At 36.5% G+C, this 26,594-nt stretch overlaps 1 protein-coding gene across 1 annotated transcript in view; it reads right to left on the reverse strand.

The window, feature by feature from the left end:
• The window catches only part of grik4 (glutamate receptor, ionotropic, kainate 4), a 514,994-nt gene that overhangs the window by 262,022 nt on the left and 226,378 nt on the right, over positions 1–26,594 (reverse strand). The window contains exon 3 of the mRNA XM_073817307.1: positions 241–375. Within this exon, the coding sequence (XP_073673408.1) occupies positions 241–322 (82 nt within the window). The 5' untranslated portion in view covers positions 323–375. The remainder of the gene's footprint in view (positions 1–240; positions 376–26,594) is intronic.

The raw sequence follows: 26,594 nt of genomic DNA on the forward strand, positions 1-26,594 counted from the left end.
TACTAGCCTTTGTTTACAACATCAACATAAAACACGAAGCGTTCACATGCTCATTCTCCTTTTCCAGTGTGTTAATTCTGGGAGTTACAGTCCGCCTTAAGGCAGCAAATCTGGTGTGAAACCCCATCACTTTAATTAACAGTGATTACAAATTACACCGTTCAGCGTGAGGACTAACGAGAGATACAGGCTATAGATAGTGATGTGCTATACGGCTTGAAAGAGTCAGACATTACTCACCTATTCTGAATGAGAGCGGGCCACTGGTGGCGTTTCTCACCCACATGGCTAAGAAGAGCAGAGGCGCCCAGGCTGCGAGCATCTTCTTTGACTCCTCATGGGTCCAGCCCTGGGGGTCCCCCTTCACACAGCCACCTGCCACACACCAAACACAACAGCAACACTTCAGAAGAATATAAAACACTTTTCAAGGGAGTTATATGCGCATATGATACAATAGTTTTTCAATGGCAGTTTGTTTCACTGCTAAACTTGTTTCGGTTCCTAAGAACGCAACAATACAGAAAACTTTCTTAAAACTTTTTTTTAACACTTTTACTAGTTTGTCAACAAAAATGTCCCAAAGTGTCTAAGAATACATTACAGGACAACTTTTGTCATAATAATGTTTCTGAAAGTAATAAACATTCCCACCATAGTGTCATTTCTACCGTATCTCAAATGATTTATTGTGCTTAATAGCAGCCTGTGGTGAATATGACAGCTCTGGAAATCACATTTTTGGTTTAAATAATGTTTCCTTTTTCATTTTTATATATTTAATCATAGACAACACACATAAATGATACATAAAAGCAATGGAAAATATGTAAGATTTAGAAATGGTGGCTAATTTTTATCCCAGGGCCATAAAATAAAATATAATTTAAAAAATCGAATAAAATAAAATGATTAGTTTTTTCACTGAAGACCATAGAATCATCTTTTAGAGAAACCACAGTGTCTTTTTATATCTTGTCTGACTCCTTTATCTAATTGAGGTTAATTTCATAGTTAGCATTTACACATCACAAATATGCACAATTAAACCTTTTTTGCATAATTAAACAAAATTGCAGCTAGACTGGAAATGGTGCACAGAAAATTATATTTTGCTTACAAGTGAAATTTACCTTGATATTTATTTTTCTTCATATGTCACGTCTCATATTTTGGCTAAAACATAACCTTTACTTGAGGCTGGCCCACAATAAACGATTTTTTACAATTTTTTTTTACAGTCGTTTCTTGCTAAAAATGTACAGTAACCTTTAATTTTAATCAAATAAAATAATATTTAGATAAGATCAAATTAAATTAAATAAAGTTTTTAAGTTGCTAGATTTTCCGTGGTGGAAATTACACCACAAATGAAAGACGGACATAATATTCATAAAAAGACAGAAATCATTTCTACACACATTTACCAGTTTTATTTCCAGATTCTGAGATTCTGAAGTCTGAGTCTGGGACAAGGGTGAAACAATAAAATTAGGGCTGCACGATAAATCGCATGCGATTGTCAAAATTAAAAATAAAATAAAATCCAATAAAATAAAATAAAATCACAGTTTTATATATACCAGTTTTATTTCTAGTTTGGAAGTCTGAGTCTAGGACAAGTGTGAAATAATAAAATCTATACAAAAGGCATTCTAGAAAGCATAAAGTAGCTAAGATAAAATAAAATAAAATCTCACCATTTTATAGGACTGCCACTAACAACTATTTTTATATTGATTAATCTATCGACTAATTTATCGATTAATCGTTTATTCTAAACAACTAATTTTCCACAAAATAAATAAAAAAAACTTTACTTAACATTTTATTTTTAATAAAATCAATTAACTGGAGATGCTTTTAATAAACGTAAAATGTAATGAAACCGCCGCCATCCTGAAAGCTGCCGCCATCTTGAATTTAGTCACGATAAGTCGAGTGACGAGCAGGAAGGAACTTATCAGGTTATCAACTTATCAGGTTGTAGTTTCCTTCCTGCTCGACACTCGACTTATCGTGACTAAATTCAAGATGGCGGCGGCCGGTAAATTTCTTGCAGGTACTGTCTGTATAAATCTTCTTGTAAATAAACTACCGGTGCTTTTTCAAAGTTCTCAATGTCTCGTTTTAAATGTCAGGGCCCTTGGAAGTCTACCAATGAAGTGTGGAGCTACTTTGTGCCTCGTAAATGGCGTAAAACAGTGATTTATTTACATGGCTACTCCGATGCCCTATTCACCCTCATTGACAACCTGTTGTTAGCATCGGCTAACTAACCCCAGATTTCGGACTGCAGGACACAAACCGAGATGAGATATGCAAGGTACATTCACACTCGGTATCATGATTCAATACACTTTAGGTCAAAATCACACCGGACTTCTCCTTTAAGCATCTAGGCTGTGCACACTTACACTAACTTAAATCCTGGCGAAATGAAACGTTCCTGTGGCTACGATATACAGTACAGTAAAAATTAAATTCTCCACTCTCGGTACCTTCAGTCGATTTGCATTATTTGCACTTACCATCGCTTGTCCAAAACTGAGCATAATGTCTAAAAGAAAAGTTATGACTGCTGTGCATTTACACTTGACTGAACATTGATCTGTTCTTCTTTGTGCTGTCTGGGTACCGCAGATTAGGGATGCACCGATCCTTATCGGTCGATAACTTGCACGTTTTGTCAGTAAAGCCGGTTCTGTAATCAGCGGTAAATGCCATCAGGTGCGTGATTTCACGTTGAGCCGTATATACTACACACAGCCGTTGTTCACTGACGAGCTGCGCACATTCACACTGATAATGAACATTGCTATGCGCAGCTCGTCGGTAAACAACGGCTGTGTGTAGTATATACGGCTCAACGTGAAATCACGCACCTGATGGCATTTACCGCTGATTACAGAACCGGCTTTACTGACAAAACGCGCAAGCTTTATCGACCGATTGGTATCGGTGCATCCCTACCGCAGATACTCAGATTATAAACCCTACAGCAAAATAAAACATGCGGGGTGCAGATTAATAGCTATGAAATAAATATTTCTGTGAAACGAGTTAGGTTGAACATAAGAAAGCCATAATTTTGTTGAAAAAATATATAGGCTAGATCATATTTTTACATGTTACAATAAACAACGCGACACAAGCTTTAAATTATTTGAAAGCTTAAAATGTTTTGTTTGAATAATTTGTAACTATTTGTACACATATGTACATGCGATTTTCTTATTGCTTTTTCTATTTTATTATTTTAAGTGTCTTATTTTATTATATTTTGATGCAATTAATGTTATTTCCCTTGTATGTTTGTTGTTTTAAAGTCTGCAATTAGAATGAAAATAAAGAATCAAAATAAATAAATAATGGTCTTTTTTTAAATAATGGTCTTTTATTTTGTTGAGCGAACAATGAATGGCGTCACCGGTCCAGATTTGGTTGACCAATCGGCGTAAAGGGGCTTCTCGTGACCGCCTATATGTGGAAACGAATTTTGAAGTCGTTTATCCGTTTTCTACCCGTGAACCAAAAAACGAAAAATCGAGCCAAAATCTCGTTTTTTCGTTTTCTGAACAAATGAAAAAACGAATAAATGAGCCTTTTTCTTATTTCTGCTTATTTCGTTTCAATTTGAAAATTAATGAAAATGTACACGGACCAACCCCGCTTCGCACATATTTATTTATCTGAATCGTAGTGTTTGTAAATTCACAATTATGCTTAATTATGATTTTTAAATGGGTTTAATATATAATGCAGCCTTGGAAAACAGTCTAATAATGCGTTTTATGGATTCTTGTCCGTGAAATGCGCCACTTCTGGTGTTTTGCCGGTTACTCAACGCTCGCAAAAGAAAATCAATGATTTTTAAAAATCCAATAGTCGATTAGAAACGACGAATCACGACAGCCCTACAGTTTTACATTTACCAGTTTTATTTCCAGATTGGAAGTCTGAGTCACCAAAATATATACAAAAAGGCATTCTAGAAAGAAAATATAACAAAAATAATAATAATAAAAATTTAAATGAAATTAAATGAAATAAATCTAAACAAAAAGGCTTTCTAGAAAGCATAAAGTAGCTAAAATAAAATAAAATTTCACTGTTTTTATTTACAGTTTTTCTCGATTGCTAAGACACATTTCTTGAAAGCTGCTCTCCTTTTCTCTAAACTGTGAACACAAAACCCAATTTTCAGGCTATATTCACAAAATCTCAGACTCTTCTTGCAAAACCAAACTTTCACCTCAAAACAGTTCAATCTGTGCTCAAAACTGAACTATGTTGTCAAGTCGTGCCCCGAGTCAATCAAAATTAAAAACACTACTGAACAGTCACTAAACACTACGTAGAAAAATAGAAAACACAATGCTCAGGACATGAAGCTGGAGAAATAAATGTTTATTGTTCACTGTAGGCTAAATGCATGTTGCAAAACAAAGAAAACCTGTGCATTTAGCACTTGTACAAAAAGACAAAACAGAAATCTTGTGCATTTACACATAGCACTTGTAAAAACAAACAGAAATCCTATGCGTTTGCCACTTGTGAACAGTAAGCCCATGTAAAAATAAAGTACAAAAATATACAAATAAGTGCATTACTCAGCCACAGCATCATGTCTCCGTACTGGGTCAGGCCACAGGACTTCATCCACATTACAGGCCACATTTTGTCTGGCCAGGCAACAACATAGATGGGAAGAGTTCGTGTGAGAGGAGGTCGAGGTGGTCGAGGTGGTCGAGGTGGTCAGCGAAGACAAAGAACAGTAATATCTGATGAAATCAGAGCTACTGTGATTGACCATGTTCTTGTCCATGGTATGAGCATGAGGGAGGCTGGACAAAGGGTACAACCAAACATCAGTAGATTCACTGTGTCCACCATAATCCGAATATTTAGAGAAGAGAACAGGTAATTACCATTTTTTGACATTATAGTACAGTATGTAAATGTTGATAGCCCATCCATAAAACCACACTGGACCTCTAGACTGAAAAATCGTCAATGCAAGTGAATGTGAGAAAATAATTATTTGACTATAATGTCAAAAAATGGTAATTACCTGTTCTCTTCTCTAAATCTTCGGATTATGGTGGACACAGTGAATCTACTGATGTTTGGATTTCATCAGATATTACTGTTCTTTGTCTACGCTGACCACCTTGACCACCTCTCACACGAACTCTTCCTCTCAGGCCTCACAAACCAGTGTTCTCTGAACTGGCTTACTGTATATGTTCCCTCACATCATTAGCCACAAGTGTGATCAGTTTTGAGTTGTTGTGTTCAAGTGGTGAAACCTGTGCTTTAATTGTGTTTGACTTTTGTCACCTGTGCTCACCATTATGCAGCACGGGTGCATCACAATGAAAATGTGTTGGCAAGTTGTGTCTAAACAGGTGAAAAGTGCTTATGGTTTTGCCAAAAGAGTGATTGATTCAATCAATGGGTTCAGGCAACTGAGCATTTGGTTCAGACATTAGGGTTTAGTGTTTTAGCAATTGAGAAAAACTGTAAGTCTAGGACAAGTGTAAAATAATAAAATCTATACAAAAAGGCATTCTAGAAAATGCATTTGCATGGTTATAATGTGACCTTCACATAAAAAAAAAAAAACCCTAGGAGATAAAAGTCCTTAAAAATTGAAGAAACACTTTGTCATAAACTGTTCTGGATACAATAAATAGAGTGTTCCTATAGAAATTGTCCCAAAAATGATCAAACGAGAACCATACAGTTGCCTTTTTGGCAATTTCAAATGTTTCATGAAATAAATTCACCTCTAAAACAATTCATATCTCATGTTACTGTAATATTTGTCAAACTCACAGCTGTTTATTGCGACTGCAGAGACAGACAAAGTAACAAGAGTATCTCAGCGTCTAATTGCAGTTATGATTCATGTTGCTACAAACATATCATATGTTTCATATCAGCTGCAATATCCAAATATAATTAAAAAGAACAATCAGATGAGCTACTTGACTCAGACAAGACTGATGCTTATTACCACACTCACAAAAGAGAAGTATAGATTTTTTTTTTACAAGTTTAACATCTATTCAAAAGAGTTATGACAAGAATACAGTGGGATATACTGTAAGATGCCTTGCTTTGGGAGAAAAACATAAATCATCACTTATATTGATTTTACTTATAATGACACATCTACCACTGGCGATTATGTGATACAGCAGAAGAAATGATAAACTATGTCAATTGCATTTGCTTTGAAGATGCAGAGAACGCATACGATTAAAAAGTTGGTCACGATATACATTTATTTGATTTAAATACTCTTGCTTTCTCCACCAGCGCTTATTCATTACAACTTATCTTCTTTTGCTTATGTAGACACATTAAGGATCAAACAGATAGACGGAGAGTTCAAGAAAGGGTGCGCGTGAGGAAACACATGCCTAATTCATTTACTGAAGCAGGGTGCAATGACAATTAGAAACTGCACGCACATCCAAATCATTTTGCTCAAATGCAATTACAGCATATCAACTTCAATGGTTTCGCATGGCCTGTGCACAGCACCTTCAGCAGCGGAATACAGAACAGAATCGGCATTTGCACTGACACTTGTAATTTCATTTTACTGCCGTACAGCTAATAAATGTCTGTAATCTTGTGCTGTGCAAATGAGAACAGCTTTTTCATTTTCTGAAATAGTTAGCAGCAAAACAATCATCTCATGGATGAATTCATTTAATTTCATAATTCACCCCAAAATAAACATTGTCATCATTTACTCACCCTCATGTTGTTCATTTTTCATTTTTAGGTGAATTTAACACTTTTGCAAATAAAGCTTGCATTTAATCCGTTAAACAGCCCACAATCCATCTCTAAAATTGCTTAAACTGCACTGTATTCTTTTCAGCACATCCATTTTTTATGCCCTATTCACAAAAGTTAGTGCTCTTTAATCGATAAAAGGATGTTTTAATACCAATGAGAAACTCTTTTCCTGGAAATACAGGAAGTGTTTAAATATGAACCGAGGCAGGAAATGTATCTGGCTAAAGGCTCACAGGCAATTAAAAATACAGTAGAGAGCCTGCAAACACCACACAGCATACGATGTAGTCTTTTGACTATGAACTGAAGGATGAAAATAGAATGTGTTCCGTTTCTTACTCGTTTATGAAATTGTCACCGCTCTCAAAGGGAATCATGCGAATCAGACCCGCTGTGTCTTCAATTCAAACTGCTACCCATTTCTGCCCAGACAAGCCATCCACGGTTTTGTTTCTCTCGCTGTCTTTAAACAAACACTGTTTGGAGAAAACCTGTTAAAGGTGAAAAAACTGGGAATGCTGGGCGACATGAAAGCTTCTTTTTACACAAATGAAAACTGACTTGTTTTTATATCATAGGTCACATCTACACTGTAAAACTGATATTGGAGCATGTTTTACTTAAAGGGGTCATCGGATGCCCATTTTCCACAAGTTCATATGATTCTTTAGGGTCTTAATGAAAAGTCACTAATATACTTTGATTAAAAATTCTCAATAGTAGTGTAAAAAACACCCTTTTACCTTGTCAAAATCAGCTCTGCAAAAAATCAACTCATTTTATTGCATGGTCCTTTAAATGCAAATGAGCTCTGCCCCGCCCATCTCTGCCTGGGATGATGAGCCGTAATGTTTACTTTAGCCACATTTAGCTGCGTTTAGCCGCATTTAGCGGCGAAACTTGTCAACAAGCACATTATTACATATGTAGATCGGGATCGGCGCTTTTCCTTTTAAAAAACGAAAGTAATGTTATCCTCTGCATCTTCAGCAGCTTAGATGTTGGGAGTAAATGACTACTGCTACGTTCATTATTACATCCAACAACAGAACACCTCAATTGCTCAATCAGAGACATTCTTGTCTTCCCCTGCACCTGAGTCGTCACAGTGGCGATCGGACTGTTTCAGCTCGGTGAGGGCGGGTCTAAGGTAAGGCATTCATGTCAATCAACTATCATGGGAGTGGCCTCTGTCGGTGTGCCGTCACATCGACAAGAAGCTGAGAATGACCTGATTTTAAAAAGGGGATATTACTTTTAAAGACTAAAAAAATACTGGGTGTTTTTTTTTTATCATTGTAGGGTGGCAACACACATTTATGTTCAAACAACATGTAAAAGTTAGTTTTGCATCCGATGAACCCTTTGAGCAATAAGGTCACTGTGGCTTATTCACAATACAGCACGACTTAAAGGTGCACTGTGTAATATTTAAGATGATCTCTAGACAGAGGTGCAATATAATATACACAACTATGTTTTCAGGGGTGTATAAAGACCTTACTTAATGAACCATTATTTTTTTTATTACCTTAGAATTATCAGTTTATATCTACATACACAAAACACGACATCTTAATCCTCTGTCGGCTACCGTAGTTCTGTAAAGGGAGGGGTGAGCGGTGGACTGTTGCAATTCACAACCTCACCGCTAGATGCCGCAAAAATCTACACACTGCATCTTTAAGTATAAAACAGTTACCACACAATAAAAATATTAAAACTGAAAATTTTTGTATGCTGTCCTTCCGCTAAAAAATAGTTCCTGACAGCAATAGTAAACGGCAAGAGAATGTTGTGATGAAACATGCCTCATCTTTTGGAGCTTAAATAGAAAACAGAAAAGGAACTATTCTTTCTGCTTTGTCATTTATTATTTAAAGGTACTATGAAAATTTGACTTTTTCTATGTTTAAGTGCTATAATCAGGTCCTCAGTGCATCTACCAAGACAGAAAATGTAAAAAAGACAACCTGGTAACTTTGTTTTGGTAAGATTTTTACTGCAAGCATACGAAAAAAAAACAAGACGAGCAAAAGCATGCTAAGTGTTCTGTTGTTGGCTGCACAGATGAGCACAGAACCTATTTAGTAGTCTGAGTCCCGGAGTGGATTTATTGATTTATTTACTGTATATTACGCTGCTGCACAGATCAAATATAAACATGTGATTTCTTTCCCAGCTGTTTACCTTCACAGTCATAACTGACTGTTTTTGTAACTCCCGTCTGTTTTTAACATAAACTTGTGTGTATTTGACAGTTTAAGCGCAATAAGACATTAAAGAGAACTTAGTTTAGTACTCACATGCTGTGTGACAGCCGCTTTCTATGCACATGAAAGTAGGGGTGTGCAATATATATCGTCTGCGATAATATAGTAATTGTTGTTTTAATGATGTGCGATTTGACATTATCAAGTATATTGCAAAAAACAAACAAAACACACCTACAGAACGCACACATTACATTACATGATGGTCATAGCACTGCTTTATAAAACACAGCTGCTGACCAATCAGAATCGAGGACTGGAACTAATGTTTTATAAAAGAAAATATGGTAACACTTTACAATAAGGTTCATTAGTTAATGTTATTTAATAAAAATACAGCCATTCATTGTTTTTTAATGTTAGTTCACAGTGCATAAACTAATGTTAACAATAACAACTTGTATAGACAATACTGGTGTAGTAAGTATTGTTCATTTTTAGTTCATATTAACTAATGTAATTAACTAATGTTAACAAAGATTAATAAATAGTGTAATGGATGTATTGCTCACTGTTTCGTCATGTTAGTTAGTACATTAACTAATGTTAACAAATGACACCTTATTGTAAAGTGTTACCGAAAATACTATTTTCATGTTTAATTTCATGTTTAATTCAATGCGTTATTTGCCATTTCTTCTGAATTTTTAAGTGAAAATTATTTCTACACTAATTTTCTTTTTCTTCTTCAGTGTAGGTCTACTGTTATATTTTGGTCTACTGGATTCTCACTTTTCAGTGTTTTGTCAGCTGATCAATCAAAATCAATAACTTTTTCACTCAAAGGGAAAGTTGACCATGAAAACTTATATGTGACCCTGGACCACAAAACCAGTCATAAGGTTAAATTTTACAAAACAGAGATATATAAATCATATGAAAGCACAACAAATAAGCTTTCTATTGATGTATAGTTTGTTAGGATAGGACAATATTTGGCCGAGATACATCTATTTGAAAATCTGGAATATAAGGGTGCAAAAAAAATCAAAATACTGAGAAAATCACCTTTAAAGTTGTCCAAATTAAGTTCTTAACTAGGGATGCACCGGTTGACCGGCCATAAATCGAAACCGGACGGTTTTTGGATCTAACGCGCGATCGGCAACCGGCCGGTTTTCGTTTTTATCCCGGCCGTTTTTTTTCAGGAAGTGTGTACGAGGGCCGCGGCATTCGATTCATTCAGAAACATGTCACTTGTGTGGAGGTTTTTCGAAATCTGTGAGCAGGACGTGAAGATTGCAATCCGCAATGTCTGCAAAGGACAGCCGCTTTTCTGTGCTCGCTGAAGTTGCGCGAGCGTACCTGTCCTCGCCCTGCACAAGCGCAGACAGCGAACGTTTGTTCAGCTCAGCTTCTCACGTGACAGATGAAAAAAGAAACAGACTCACTTGTGACAAAGCTGAGATGCTTATTTTTGTAAAAAAAAAAAAAAAAAAGCATTACTTTACTTTTGAAAAGCCAAAAATAAAAGTCTGTTCTGTTAAGAATGATTATTATTTTACATTAAAATGCCTGTTGGCTTACTGTTTTACTTTACTAAAAGCATGTTTTACTTATTAAACTGTATTTAATTTCATATTTTTTATTTTTTATTTAATTTCAGATGTCAGATGCTATTGATTCAATAGCCAAAGCCAGTTTGGCCTGTTAAATACTAAATAAACATGTTGTTTATGTTGTTTACTTGCATAACTTCTTGTTTTTGAAAAAATCGGAAATCGGTATCGGAATCGGCCAGCTTGCTTGTAAAAAATCGGTATCGGAATCGGCCATGAAAAATCATGATCGGTGCATCCCTATTCTTAACAATGCATATTACTAATCAAAAATTACATTTTGATAGGTTTACAGTAGGAACATGATCTTTACTTAATTTCCTAATGATTTTTGACATAAAAGAAAAATCAATAATTTTGACCCATACAATGTATTTTTGGCTATTGCTACAAATATACCCCAGCGATTTAAGACTGGTTTTGTGGTCCAGGGTCACATATGGGAAAAAAATGTTTTTGTTCAAGCAAAGAAAGTCAGTGCAGTCTAAAACAAAACACAAAAATCTTATAAATATCTCCCTTTTTGTCTACTACAGAGGAAAGTGAAACAATTTTGAAATGACATAAAGATAAGACAAAAAACAAAAAAAGTTTTTTTAATATAAAAATTACAGTTTGTATGTAAAGTTTTTACATAATTCTTGGCAAAAAAGAAAAAAGAATCATTTTGACCCATGCAATGTATTTTTGCCTGTTGCTACAAATATATACTTATGACTGGTTTTGTGGTCCAAGGTCACATATCATCTTTTTTTTTTTCCATTTAGTACTGCCATTCAGAAACTACATAAGATACTTAAATGTATTTTTAAAAAAAGTTACATTTACCCTGATCTTTAAATTCCAAAAATCCCCCCCCCCCCCCAGCTCTTAATGCATTGTGTTTATTTTTGTTTAACTGTTTAACTGTTCAGAACAAACAAGGGATTCATGAACAACTATCACTAAATACAATTTCATTCAGGTAACTACACAGAATCAAGTGTACGTAAACTTTTGAACAAGGTCAAATTCAACTATTATTTTCTCTTGTGACTATATGTAAAAGTCTTTTATGTGAAATGTCTTATTCAGGTCAGTACTAAATAAAAAATAACATGCATTTTTTATGATCCCTCTTATTTTGGTAAAATAATTAACATTTTACAGATTCTGTAGGGTGCATGTAAACGTTTGACCTCAGCTGTGTGTTTTTGGATTTTCAAATGAAAATCGAACTGGACTACATATTCACATTACACTACATACTAATGCCTTTCTTAGATAATAATGTGATATTATGTCTTCTAGATACTATAGGATTTTCGTGGAAAACAGCAAACGCAATCAGACAATAGCCATGCCCTCCTGAAGTGAAAAAGTCTTTTGAATGCTGGAAAGCTGTTAACTATTGTTATGATAAATGACAAATGCATGGTATAAATGGTATTCAAAGAATTCCAATGCACAGTTTCCACTTAAACCTCATTCCAGCATCTGCATGAAGCCTTTCCTCCTGTGAATAACCGTGTGTGTGGGACTGAGTCATTTGATGGGAGGGTTGAATCAGTAATGGGATACCACAGAAATAGCACGTAGCTTGTTTTTGTAAGACAAGTGCTCGCTGTGGGGAGTAAAACAAAGGCGAAATCACCATGTGTTGTTCCGAACGCACTCGGCTGCTGTCATGTGGTGAAACAGAGCTTGATTTGGACCGGCCAACGCAACAATACCATCCGATAGGGAAAGAGCTCTGCTGCGAGGCTTACTATTGAAAATCTCACTACTAAAGCCAAGTGACTGCTTCAATACAATATGGAGTAATTCAGTCCAAACATTAATTAGTCCTGGCTCAGTCCCCAGGATGCCACCCTTTTGTAAAAGACATCAAATTAAAGTCTAGCAATGGAGGAGCTCTTTTCAATTAAAGCTAGATAAAGGCTGCGAGACCACGAGCACCGCAAATAAGTCAAACCTGTCAGTCATAACTGTAGCTTCGTTGCATATTCTCTCCAAATACCTCTAAGTGTCCATCAAAGCTCTCGTCTCAAAAACAACGGGCGGGCTGAATTGCTACGGCGTTTTTATGCTGCACTCACAGCTGACATCTGCTGCCAATCAAAAGCAAGTCGGGGAAGAGGAATCCTCTTCTAGATGTCAATAAGAAGACTGAACCGCAGGGTAAATACTTTGTGAACATATGTAGAATGCAGAACCAGCAGTGGGGAAGGATAATAAACACATTTTCTTGAGTTTGTCTTGATGTTTCAAATGTCTTGAAGTTATGAACGACTAGAAGCAGTTGGAAGTAAATAAACACACCAGGAATTAAATTAATCGCCTGGCAGAAATAAAATCAACATGCGACAGTTCACCATTAAATCTCATTTATTATTTATTCAGAAGAATCAAACGTAAACAATGCGAGCAGGATTAACAGGATTGCCGTGACACACACACGCACACACACACACACACACACTGGGCCGAAAAGCAGCCAAAACAAACATCGCGCCACATTACGATTAGCTCTTTACAATTTCGAGATGCCGCCTTAGTTGTTTTTTTTCAAGAACTGGTAAAATAATTGATTCAAAAGACATTAGTCACTCACCACTTTGCCAAGCTGCCGTGCAACTGGTGCGTTTTAGAGTGCTTTTGGGGTTGAACATTTTCTGTGGAATAACAACGGTACATAAGAGCCAGCAAATTTTTGGATAAGTGCCTCTTTTGAATTGTCTACTCGACAAATCATTGTGATTTTCAAGTGCCAGAAAAAAACTTCAAGGATTAAATGTCTGCTTTTTGTCAAACTGAGAGAAAGGTGAACTTTTTTTTACATTTACTCTCCCTCAGTTTAAAACCCGTAAGACCATTGTTCATATTCGGAACACAAATAAAAAGGAAGGAAAGGAGGTGATGTGAGGCCCAGTATGGTGACCCATACTAGGAATTTGAGCTCTGCATTTAACCCATCCAAGTGCACACACACAGTAGTGAGCACACACACACACACACACACACACACACACCCGGAGCAGTGGGCAGCCATTGCTGCGGCGCCCGGGGAGCAGTTGGGGGTACGGTGCCTTCCTCAAGGGACTCACCTCAGTCGTGGTATTGAGGGTGGAGAGAGTGCTGGTTATTCACTACCCCCACCTACAATCCCTGCCGGACCTGAGACTTGAACCTGCAACCTTTGGGTTACAAGTCCGACTCTCTAACCATTAGGCCACGGCTGCCACAGCTGCCCCCAAATCAAGATATTTTTGATGAAACCCAAAAGCTTTCTGACCCTGCATAGAAAGTAATGCAACTGAAACGTTCAAGGCCCAGAAAGGTAAGGACATCGATAAAATAGTCCATCAGTGGTTCAACAAATCAACAAAAATAATGACTTTATTCAACAGTTTCTTCTCTTCCAAGTCAGACTTCGATCTTATTCACGAGAATACACAACCCATTAGCCGTTGCACTCTGGGCGCCACGTGTTTAAATCCCGACTCGAGGACCTTTCCCGATCCCACACCCTATCTCTCTCCCACTTCCTTTCATCACTGATCTGTCCTATCACACAAAAGGCAAAAATGCCAAAAAATAAATCTTGAGAATCCAGTAGACCAAAAAAAAAAAAAAAAAAACTGCCTTGCTATAGTGATGAGTAACGTTTTTGTTTGCTGTAAACGGTATGCTACTTATTTTACTTTACAACAAGCCAAAAAGCTGTATCATAACTACTGCTACACTTGGTCTCAATCACGGCCTGAATCGTAAGAGACGAGGCGGTTTGTCACAGACACAAAAGCACAAAGTGATTGTATTAGATAAAGCAGGGTGAATTAAGGTAAACTGGAACATTTCTTGTCAGAGAGATGAATGGCATCAAGTGACTCAATTTACCTGAATTTCCATAAAACTTTAAAACTTCTGTTTGGTGGAGCAGTTCTGGGATATCTGCCAGTGTTAGCCTACTTCTAAAAGATTATGGATCTTCACTAATATTGAATATCACAAAGCAAATACAGATTGAAGTACTATAAAACAGGACCATACTGAGGCTGAATCTTTAAAACCCTGGATCCACCCTGGATCTAAATGGATAACAGAAGAAACCTGTGACAGAAGAAATGATGTATGGCTCAATATCGTCTATTTTCAAATCAGATTTTAGGAAGGTGGGCAAACGTTTGAGCGTTTAGCGGTGACATCCAACACAAATGAAGGAATGAATTCAATCAATGACCTCTATATGGAGAATAAAAGAGATTATACAAAGTTCCTGGCCAAATATATATCAAATCTATTCTCAATATACGGTGCAAACAGCAGAGATCAGGTAAATAGATTTTGTTTAATCTTTCAACTGCCCAATATGCAACATACACTGTATATATGTTTATCTAAAATATTATTTTTATTATTATTATCAATATATGTTTGGTCTATTTCTTGTATTTATTTTTAAATGTATATTTAAAAAATATACACTATCAGTCAAAAGTTTTTGAACAGTAAGATTTTTAATATTTTTTTAAAAAAAATCTCCTCTGCTCACCAAGCCTGCATTTATTTGATCCAAAATACAGCAACTAATATTGTAAAATATTTTTACTATTTAAAATAACTGCTTTCTATTTTAATATATTTTAAAATGTAATTTATTCCTGTGATCAAAGCTAAATTTTCAGCATCATTATTCCAGTCTTCAGTGTCACATGATATTTTAGAAGACATTCTAATATGCTGATTTGCAGTTCAAGAAACATTTATTATTATTATTATTATTATTATTATTATTATTATTATTATTATTATTATTATTATTATTATTATTATCACTATTTAAAACAGTTGAGTACATTTCTATTTTAGGATTTGATGAAGATCAGCATTTATCTGAAATAAAAAGCTTTTTTGTAACATCGCACACTATGCCAATCAAAAGCTTGAAAAAAAGAGTCTTTTTGGAAAATAAATCATAGAAATTAATACTTTTATTTAGCAAGGATGCTTTCAATTGATCAGAGTTGATGATAAAGACATTTATATTGTTACAAAAGATTTATATTTCAGATAAATGCTGTTTTTGCTGAACTTTTGCAGCAAGTCAGAGTATTAAAATGATCTCTGAAATATCATGTGACTGGGGTAATGATGCTAAAAATTCAGCTTTGAAATCACAGGAATAAATTACATTTTTAAATATATTCAAATAGAAAACAGTTATTTTAAATAGTAAAAATATTTCAACATTTTTTGCTATACTTTGGATCAAATAAATGAGGTTAGGTGAGCAGAAGAGACTTAAAAAAAAAAAAAAAAAACCTTAAAAAATCTTACTGTTCAATAACTTTTGACTTGTAGTGTATATCTGGAAATCTATTTTTGCCTGTGAGAATATAAAGTTGAAATACAAAAACAATGAACAACACCCGAGGGCTAATGTACTCCAATCCCTATTCGGACTTGAGCAGGGCATAAACAAAAAGCTTGTTAAAGTCAGTAGGTTCACAACATTCTAAACCAGAACCATAAAAGGGAATGATTGGTGTTTCACGATGCATACTGAATCACCAGGATATCGGAAGGTCACTCGCAGGTTAAAACTTTACTGCCGAGAAATGTGCGATATCCTTGCTGGATAAATCCGCCTGGTGTTAACACTGTCCGACATTCTCAACTATAACATCCATCGGTGGGGTTATTTAGCCTCCATGATAAATCAGCGGTTTAAGAAGCTCTCAGATCTCAGTTCACTTCCAAGAAGTGGGTCAAAAGTGAGAAAATAGAACAAAGGAATGCATACAAATGTGTTTTACTATTTTGATATAGAAAGACTGCAGAGTAAACACATTCAGTACAGCGCTGTGTCTTATTCAAAAGAGAAAACAAAAGCATCAAAGTGCTTGCGTGCAAGGACATCAGCCAAGGGGTCAAATAGCTTTTTAAGGGCAAGCATTGTTCACCGCAACCTGCAAAACAAATCTGCAAATTTCTACCCTCGGCTGCAGAGATATTTAACTATTAACGATACAATCCATCACTACCCAAAACAATTAAAAACATGTTTGACAAAAAGTTCTTCTATCCAAACATTCCTTTGAAGATTAGTTCACTTCCAGGATACAAATTTTTTGATAATTTACTCACCTCCATGTCATCCACAGTGTTCATGTCTTTCTGTCTTCAGTCGAAAAGAAAACATTCTTTGTTTTTGAGGAAAACATTCCAGGATTTTTCTCCATATATTTGACTTCAGTGGGGATCAGTGGCTTGAAGGTCTAAATTACAGGTTCAGTGCAGCTTCAAAGGGCTCTACATGATCCCAGCAGAGAAATAAGGGTCTTATCTAGCAAAACGATCAGTCATTTTCTAAAAAAAAAAAATCTAATTTCTATACTTTTTGAGCACAAATGCTTGTCTTTCACTAGCTCGACCCCACACATTGTAATCACATTGGAAAGTCGCGGTTAGTTCTTTGTCTGTGTACTACATTTCAAAAAGGTAGGATGGGGGCGAAAAACTCAGATTTTCTCCTTTAACTTCAAAATCGTTCAACATTGTTTTACCTTTTTTTGTAAGGGGCGTTTACACACGTTTGCTTTGCTCAGTACTTCCGCCTATGTATCTGTGTTAAAAAAGTATATAAATGTAGATTTTTTTGTTTGAAAATGGCCGATTATTCCTTGGCTGGGATTGTGTAAAGTCCTTTGAAGCTGAAGTCCAATATATGAAGAAAAACCCTGGAATGTTTTTCTCAAAAAGCCTAATTTCTTTTCAACTGAAGAAAGAAAGACATGAATATTTTGGATTACATTGGAGTAAATTAATTATCAGGAAAATTTTATTCTGGAAGTGAACTAATCCTTTAATCCATGATGTAGCATAAACATCTGGGTCATTTTTACATATTCTTTTGACACTGTTATAATTAAAATCTTGAAATCATAACTAGGTCTAAAATAATGTCACATATGTAAAAAATCGGATGAAAATTGAACAAATAGTTGTAACCTGGCTCAGAGGAAGATATGAATCATGTCTTTGTGGTTGTTTTATATGTGTACCCTGGTGAAAAAACAGCTAAAACCAGCTGAGTTTTAGCTGGTCATAGCTAGTCAGCAGGCTGGTTTTAGAGGGGTTTTGGCCACTTTCCCAGCCTGGTTTTAGCTGGTCAACCAGTCTGGTTTTAGCAGGTCATAGCTGGTCAGCAGGCTGGTTTTAGAGGGGTTTTGGCCATTTCCCAGCCTGGTATTAGCTGGTTATAGCTGGTCAGCAGGCTGGTTTTAGAGGGGTTTTGGCCATTTCCCAGCCTGGTTTTAGCTGGTCAACCAGCCTGGTTTTAGCAGGTCATAGCTGGTCAGCAGGCTGGTTTTAGAGGGGTTTTGGCCACTTTCCCAGCCTGGTTTTAGCTGGTCAACCTGTCTGGTTTTAGCAGGTCATAGCTGGTCAGCAGGCTGGTTTTAGAGGGGTTTTGGCCACTTTCCCAGCCTGGTTTTAGCTAGTCATAGCTGGTCAGCAGGCTGGTTTTAGAAGGGTTTTGGACACTTTCCCAGCCTGGTTTTAGCTGGTCAACCAGCCTGGTTTTAGCAGGTCATAGCTGGTCAGCAGGCTGGTTTTAGAGGGGTTTTGGCCACTTTCCCAGCCTGGTTTTAGCTGGTCAACCTGTCTGGTTTTAGCAGGTCATAGCTGGTCAGCAGGCTGGTTTTAGAGGGGTTTTGGCCACTTTCCAAGCCTGGTTTTAGCTGGTCAACCAGCCTGGTTTTAGCAGGTCATAGCTGGTCAGCAGGCTGGTTTTAGAGGGGTTTTGGCCACTTTCCCAGCCTGGTTTTAGCTGGTCAACCTGTCTGGTTTTAGCAGGTCATAGCTGGTCAGCAGGCTGATTTTAGAGGGGTTTTGGCCACTTTCCAAGCCTGGTTTCAGCTGGTCAACCAGCCTGGTTTTAGCTAGTAACAGCTGGTCAGAAGGCTGAATTTAGAGGGGTTTTGGCCACTTTCCCAGCCTGGTTTCAGCTGGTCAACCAGCCTGGTTTTAGCTAGTCATAGCTGGTCAGCAGGCTGGTTTTAGAAGGGTTTTGGACACTTTCCCAGCCTGGTTTTAGCTGGTCAACCAGCCTGGTTTTAGCTGGTCATAGTTGGTCAGCAGGCTGGTTTTAGAGGGGTTTTGGCCACTTTCCCAGCCTGGTTTCAATTGGTCAACCAGCCTGGTTTTAGCTAGTCATAGCTGGTCAGCTGGCTGGTTTTAGAGGGGTCTTTCCTGGCTAGGCAGGGGAAAGTGGCCAAAACCCCTCTAAAACCAGCCTGCTGACCAGCTAAAACCAGGCTAAAACCAGCTACTTCCAGCTTAAACCAGCTAAGACTAGTTGACCAGTCTAGGCTGGTTTTAGCAGTTTTTTTTTCAGCAGGGTAGACCTTTTCACCTAAAAATGGTTGCCAAAAGCAAAAATGCTACAAAATCCACATATTCTGTGAGAAAGTGTGACATGCTAAAGCAAAACAGACACTACTTTTGGAATTGGTACCTCAAATTCAGTAAAAAACAATTATTGGATTTTATTCAACAAGTAGGATGCACTGCAGTGCAATATCAATAAAAATTGACAACGGTGGTTTTAAAGTATCTGCTTGTATAGCTTAAATAATGTAACAAAAAATGTTTTTCATGCTGGTCTGGTCATGCTGGTTCATTTTGTGGTACATAACGTTTCTGTTTACACACTATGGGGATATATATCTCAAAAATGATGTCATATCAGAAAATCAAATGCTGCTGTGGTGCATTGTTCAAATATAATCACCCACATCAATCTCAGAAAATGAGCTCTTTAGGTTCAACTGAATCAAATGAATCTTCTCCTTACCAGTACTTTGCAGAGACTTCTACCTGGACTGATGGTGCTTAGTTTGTGCTGACATGGCAAAAACAATAGCATCCTATTTAAATGACTAGGCCGGAATCGACAACTACATTAAGATCGGTGACAAAAGACAGACCTCCTCTGAACACAATAAAAAATGATGCCTGTCGACCCTTCTGCAGGCTCCTGATCAAAGAACGGGATGTTTCAGAGGAGACAGTGAACATAAGGTGACTAAATCTGCTCTGATAGAAGGCCAAGGACACTGAGGCAGTGTAAAGAATCCTTTATCTGAAGTCACTAAGGACATGCATTCATATTCATAACCTCAATAAACCACACTGCAGCTCTGCAATGTCATATTAACACTCCAGTACAACACTTTAGAAATGTCTACGCCAGTTATTGAAGATTTGATCTTTTCTGTAAGCAAATGAAATGCACTCTCAAATAGATGCTTTCATTAGCGGTGGGATCTGATACTCTGGTGTATCAGATCCATTCAAAAAGTCACACCGCCAATAGAGGTATTACAATAAAGGCCAAGACGGTCTTGCAGATATCTGATTTTAATGGAAGAGAAAAAAGGTTTAAATATGAAAAGTGCCTCCATTAACTGAGTAGTTAAATATTACTAAACATTTATTTATTTTATCTACTTTGAATATATATATTACAACTATAACTATATATTTCAACAAGACCAGATGAAACTTCTAACTTAGCAAAGTTAACAGAGTGTGTTAAAAATGTGAAAGACTGGATGACCAATAATTTTCTACTGTTAAATTCAGATAAGACTGAGATATTACTTATTGGACCAAAAAAGAGTACACAGAATCTCTTAAACTGCAACTTGCAACTAGACGGATGTACTGTTGTTTCCTCTACAGTCAAAAATCTGGGTGTTATATTAGACAGCAACCTGTCTTTTGAAAATCATATTTCCTATGTTACTAAAACAGCATTCTTCCATCTTAGAAACATTGCTAAGCTACGGAACATGTTACCTGTTTCTGATGCAGAAAAGTTAGTTCATGCATTTATGACGTCTAGACTGGACTATTGTAATGCACTACTAGGTGGTTGTCCTGCTTCTTCAATAAATAAGCTACAGGTAGTCCAAAATGCAGCTGCTAGAGTCCTTACCAGATCAAGAAAATATGATCATATTACCCCAGTTTTACAGTCTCTACACTGGCTACCTATTAGGTTCCGTATCACTTACAAAATAATACTTCTTACCTATAAGGCCCTTAATGGTTTAGCTCCTGCATACCTAACTAGTCTCCTACTACGCTACAATCCCTCACGCTCCCTAAGGTCGCAAAACTCTGGACTTTTAGTAGTACCTAGGATAGCAAAGTCCACTAAAGGAGGGAGAGCCTTTTCTCATTTGGCTCCCAAACTCTGGAATAGCCTTCCTGATAACGTTCGGGGTTCAGACACACTCTCTGTGTTTAAATCTAGATTAAAGACTCATCTCTTTAGCCAAGCATTCACATAATGTATCTCATAACGTTGTACTTCAGTTACATCTGATCAAATGCACATTAATATTCTTCAGCTTGGGCTAAACACATCATTTTTGTTTGGTTGGAAGTTGGAACAGCAGCTACGCTAATTATTTCTCTATTTGTTTCTCTGTTTCTGCCACGGGATTTCCATCCCGTGGTAACTAGGATTTACACAAGATTCAGTCTGGATTCAGAAGAAGAGATGATGCCGACCCTCAGAGGACCGCAGATGATGCCAGCCTTGAAACAACATACAGCACTACATAATTTTCTTACAAGTTTGATCACAGCACATAATCATTGCCATTAGTGTTCATCATCTGTTCGATTACACAGTTACTGATTTTAACATTTATATCATATGTACATCGACTTGACATACAGTATTCACCACTAAATACTAAAATTACTAAATATATTGTAGTAGCCTAAACTTTTGTACAGCGCTTTGCAACGATTCGTATTGTGAAAAGCGCTATACAAATAAACTTGAATTGAATTGAATTGAATATATTTCATTTTTAATTACTAATAATATCATTGCAATTTTGGGGTTTTATTTCAATATTTCAAAACAACATCCACAGGTCTATGTTGATTGACTGACAGTGCATTAAAATTCTCCCCAAAGATGTCACGAAGAACAAGTGGTGCGTGGATGAATTTCAAAAAGACCTCATACAATGCAACATTTGCAAGATCACAAAGCCTATGCTTCTGAAATCAATTTGCAATTCTTTAAAGCACAGCGACAGCAACACTTTTACAACTAAGCACCTCCAACAATACATTTCAAAACAATTACCATCGGACTTCAAATCACCTGCTGTGAGCAATGCTCCCATTATTGTGTATAATATGTTTCTCAGAGGAACCTGTTCATTTGGTGAAAAAAGGGTATAGTTCTTTATTTGAATATCTGTCAGAAGAGCACCTATATATATCAGATCACATCTAAAAAGCAAAACTCTAAAACAGACTAATTATATAAGGCTTCCTCAATCCCATCTAGACAACTCAGTGGGCTGAGAGTTGAAGAAAATGTATAGTTTCGTACATCCTGAATGAGTAAGTGCATGACTGAGCGGACTAAAAGGAGGAGACGTGTGGCAGACAAAAGCAGCACTATGCAGTGCTCATGGTCTCCGCTGCTTTGCCATTACCCGCCCATCTGAGAGACTAACCACAAATGACACGAGGACCGCTGAGGGAAAAACGGGCAAATCGATAGCCATCTCCACAGGGAGAGATGCATGGATTCAGTGTCCCCGCACCCCGGTCTCTCTATCCAGGGCAACCGCACTGCCTCCCATCAAGGGCCAGGACCCTGATTTATGGCTGACAGGGCTCTGATGCAGCGCCTGTAATAACAGGGTTTTTAACTGCATTTAAGTGCAGCACTCCATCTTGAAGAGTTTCCCGACATCCTCAAGTCCAACAATCACTCCTACGGTAAAGGCATCTTTATCTACTGGATGTTTTATCACATGCACCCCATGATAAATTACAGCAGGTAGCACAGGAACACTTTATATCACAATATTTATAGTTATTTTGCTGGAAAATAAACCCTTAGTTGTTTTATATAATTCACGGCTCGCTATGTGAAAGTACTATTTACGAGCGGAACTCAAATAAAGGTCACCACAAAGTCACAATTATAACTATTTTTTTTTACCCAGAAATGTAAATTTGCTTAAAATCCAGGTTCACCCTCAGGCTATTCAAGATGTAGACGAGTTCATTTGGTCAAATTTAGCATTATATCACTTGCTCACCAATGGATCCTCTATAGTGAATAGGTGCTGTCAGTTTAAGGGTCCAAACAGCAGATTAAAACATAATAGTTAATTAACATCTAGTGAAGTGAAAAACTGTGTGTTTGTAAGAAACAAATCTATCAAGACGTTTCAACTTCAAACAACTACTCAATATTGTTTTCTCCAGTGAAAAAAGTCAACTCATCAGAATCAGGAGAGAAATATGCACAGATCAAGCACTGTTTATAAGCAAAAAAACATTTCCAGAACAGTTCTAAACAAATATATTGGTGGATTTTGACATGAGAAGACAACAGGAGATTTTTTCACAGAAGGAAATGGTATTTTAGACTCGTATTTTGTCTTTCCCGCCAAACATCAAAATTTTCAGTTATTTATGAGACAATGCTTTCCTGCCAAACACCACATTTATGAATTTTCAGTTATTTATGAGACAACGCTTTCCCGCCAAACATCAAAATTTTCCGTTATTTATGAGACAATGCTTTCCTGCCAAACACTGAATTTCTCGCTATTTATGAGACAACGCTTTCCCGCTAAACACCACATTTCTGAATTTTCAGTTATTTATAAGACAAAGCTTTCCTGCCAAACACCAAATTTATGACTTTTCAGTCATTTATAAGACAACGCTTTCCCGCCAAACACCAAATTTATGACTTTTCAGTTATTTATGGACAATGCTTTCCCGCCAAACACCAAATTTATGACTTTTCAGTTATTTATGAGACAATGCTTTCTCGCCAAACACCACATTTCTGAATTTTCTGTTATATAAGAGACAATGTTTCTCATAAAAAGCTAAAAAAATTCAGAAATGTGGTGTCTGGCGGAAAAGCGTTGTCTCATAATTAACGGAAAATATGGTGTTTGGCGGGAAAGCATTGTCTCATAAATAGCGGGAAATTCTATGTTTGGCAGGGAAACGTCTCTTATATAATGGAAAATTCAGAAATGTGGTTTGGTGAGAAAGCATTGTCTCAAACATAACTAAAAATTCATAAATTTGTTGTTTGGCGGGAAAGCATTGTCTCATAAATATATATTACTGCCAAACACCACATTTCTGATTTTTTGTTTGTTTGTTTTTTATGAGACAACGCTTTCCCGCCAAACACCACATTTCTGAATTTTCAGTTATTTATAAAACAACGCTTTCTCGCCAGACACCACTTTTCTGAATTTTCCGTTATGTAAGAGACAACGTTTCCCTGCCAAACACAGAATTTCACGCTATTTATGAGACAATGCTTTCCAGCCAAACACCACATTTTCCATTAATTATGAGACAACGCTTTCCTGCCAAACACCACATTTCTGATTTTTATTTATTTTTTTTATGAGGCAACGCTTTCCCGCCAAACACCGAATTTATGAATTTTCAGTTATTTATGAGACAACGCTTTGTCGCCAAACACCACATTTCTGAATTTTCCGTTATGTAAGAGACAACATTTCCCTGCCAAACACAGAATTTCACGCTATTTATGAGACAATGCTTTCCAGCCAAACACCACATTTTCCATTAATTATGAGACAACACTTTCCCGCCAAACACCACATTTCTGATTTTTTTTTTTTATGAGACAACGCTTTCCCGCCAAACACCACATTTTCTGTTAATTATGAGACAACGCTTTCCCGCCAAACACCACATTTCAGAATTTTCAGTTATTTATGAAAAAACGCTTTCCCGCCAAACACTGAATTTATGAATTTTCATTTATTTATGAGACAACGCTTTGTCGCCAAACACTACATTTCTGAATTTTCCGTTATGTAAGAGACAACGCTTCCCTGCCAAACACAGAATTTCCCGCTATTTATGAGACAATGCTTTCCAGCCAAACACCACATTTTCCTTTAAATTATGAGACAACGATTTTCTGTCAAATACATATTTTATGAATTTTCAGTTATTTATGAGACAATGCTTTCTCGCCAAACACCACATTTCTGAATTTTCCATTATATAAGAGACAACGTTTTCCTGCCAAACACAGAATTTCCCGCTATTTATGAGACAATGCTTTCCCACCAAACACCATATTTTCCGTTAATTATGAGACAACGCTTTCCCGCCAAACACAGAATTTATGAATTTTCAGTTATTTATGAGACAATGCTTTCTCGCCAAACACCACATTTCTGAATTTTCTGTTATATAAGAGACGTTTCCCTGCCAAACACAGAATTTCCCGCTATTTATGAGATAATGCTTTCCCGCCAAACACCACATTTTCCGTTAATTATGAGACAACGCTTTCCCCGCCAAACACCACATTTCTGAATTTTCAGTTATTTATAAGACAACGTTTTCCCGCCAAACAAAGAAATTTCCCGTTATTTATGAGACAATGCTTTCCCACCAAACACCACATTCCGTTAATTATGAGACAACACTTCCCCACTAAACATGGAATTTTCTGGGTCAGAGTGAAATGTCGATCCAGTAAGTGGTAAAAGACTGAAGTTTTGTTGGTGCTGATGGAAGCCATCTACTGCATCTTTGTTTTTGATCATCGTACTGAGTATAATTCAGATAGTATTATTTGTATAGTATTTGATAATGCATGTTCAAATATTCACACAGCAAAATACTCTGGGGGCCATGAAATTTTAGTGAAAATGATCAAAAACGCTGACATAGAAAGAGTTCATGATGAACTTGTTTATAACAAGTACAAGTACTCTGATGGCACCCATTCACTGAAGAGGATCCACTGGTGAGCAAGTGATGTAATGCTAAATTTTAAAAAATCTGTTCTGATGAATAAACAAATCTTAAATTGTCAATTCACAGCACTTTATATATTGAATAAAAGCAAACCGAATAAACCACACTTAGTGTGAATTTTTTATCCATCATTTTACAAATGCAAAGTAAAAAAAAAAAACTGTCAAAAAATACATCACCATGTCATTCTGATCAAAGCGATTTAAACTATGACTTCCCAAATTGTAAATACAAACTTCCCAAGGAGACTTCAACTTGAGCAACTACTCAGTAAATGTACTTCATGCTGTGATATCAAAAAAGACTGTCAAACTGTAATTGCTATTGTCTTTAAATATAGTGTACAGTAAATCTATTCTGAGCTCTTCACAGCACAGAACAAGACAGCTGCGAGTCAAAGCCTATGCTTTACACAACAAGCCCTCACAATGTATAAAATAATAAATTCATTAATGAGGTAGAAGAAATGAACAACAACGCAGTTATTATTGGGTAAAAAAAGAACACTTATAATACATATGAACCTAATTAATCCAATTACCTTTATAGTGCAAAGACTAAATACATAATGGCCTGTAAGCAAAAGAAAGTTTTAAAACTTCATTTGAAGTTCAGGTCTAAATGAACCAATCAAACTGCTCTCTCCTCTCTTTAGAAACAGGGTGCCATTGTAAGTTTCAGCGTAATAAGATTCAGCATTCAGAAGGAACAACAGGTCAATTTTATAATGAGCGGAGAGAATACTTTTAAATTCCGTAATGAATTCCAGTGTTCACACCTACAGTTGTCCGCTGATTGGTGTGGTGTTTTGATCTGTGGGCCGAGTAAAAAGAAAAACGTCAGTGGAATCCTCAGCAAGCTGCCACAGATGAGAGGTGAGAATGACAGACTGAAGAAAAACACATGAAGAGAACCAATGTGAACACAATGATGATGAATAAACATCCCTTTCTAGTTTTCTTTTGACAGCTGAGGTTGATATTAACAAGCCGTAAAAACAATACTGACACATAACACACTGTCCAGTGAAATGTCACAAAAAAGTATTTTTTTTCTGTAACACATTAGTGTT

The sequence above is a fragment of the Garra rufa genome, chromosome 14 (assembly GCF_049309525.1).
Source record: "Garra rufa chromosome 14, GarRuf1.0, whole genome shotgun sequence".
Lineage (NCBI taxonomy): Eukaryota > Metazoa > Chordata > Actinopteri > Cypriniformes > Cyprinidae > Garra > Garra rufa.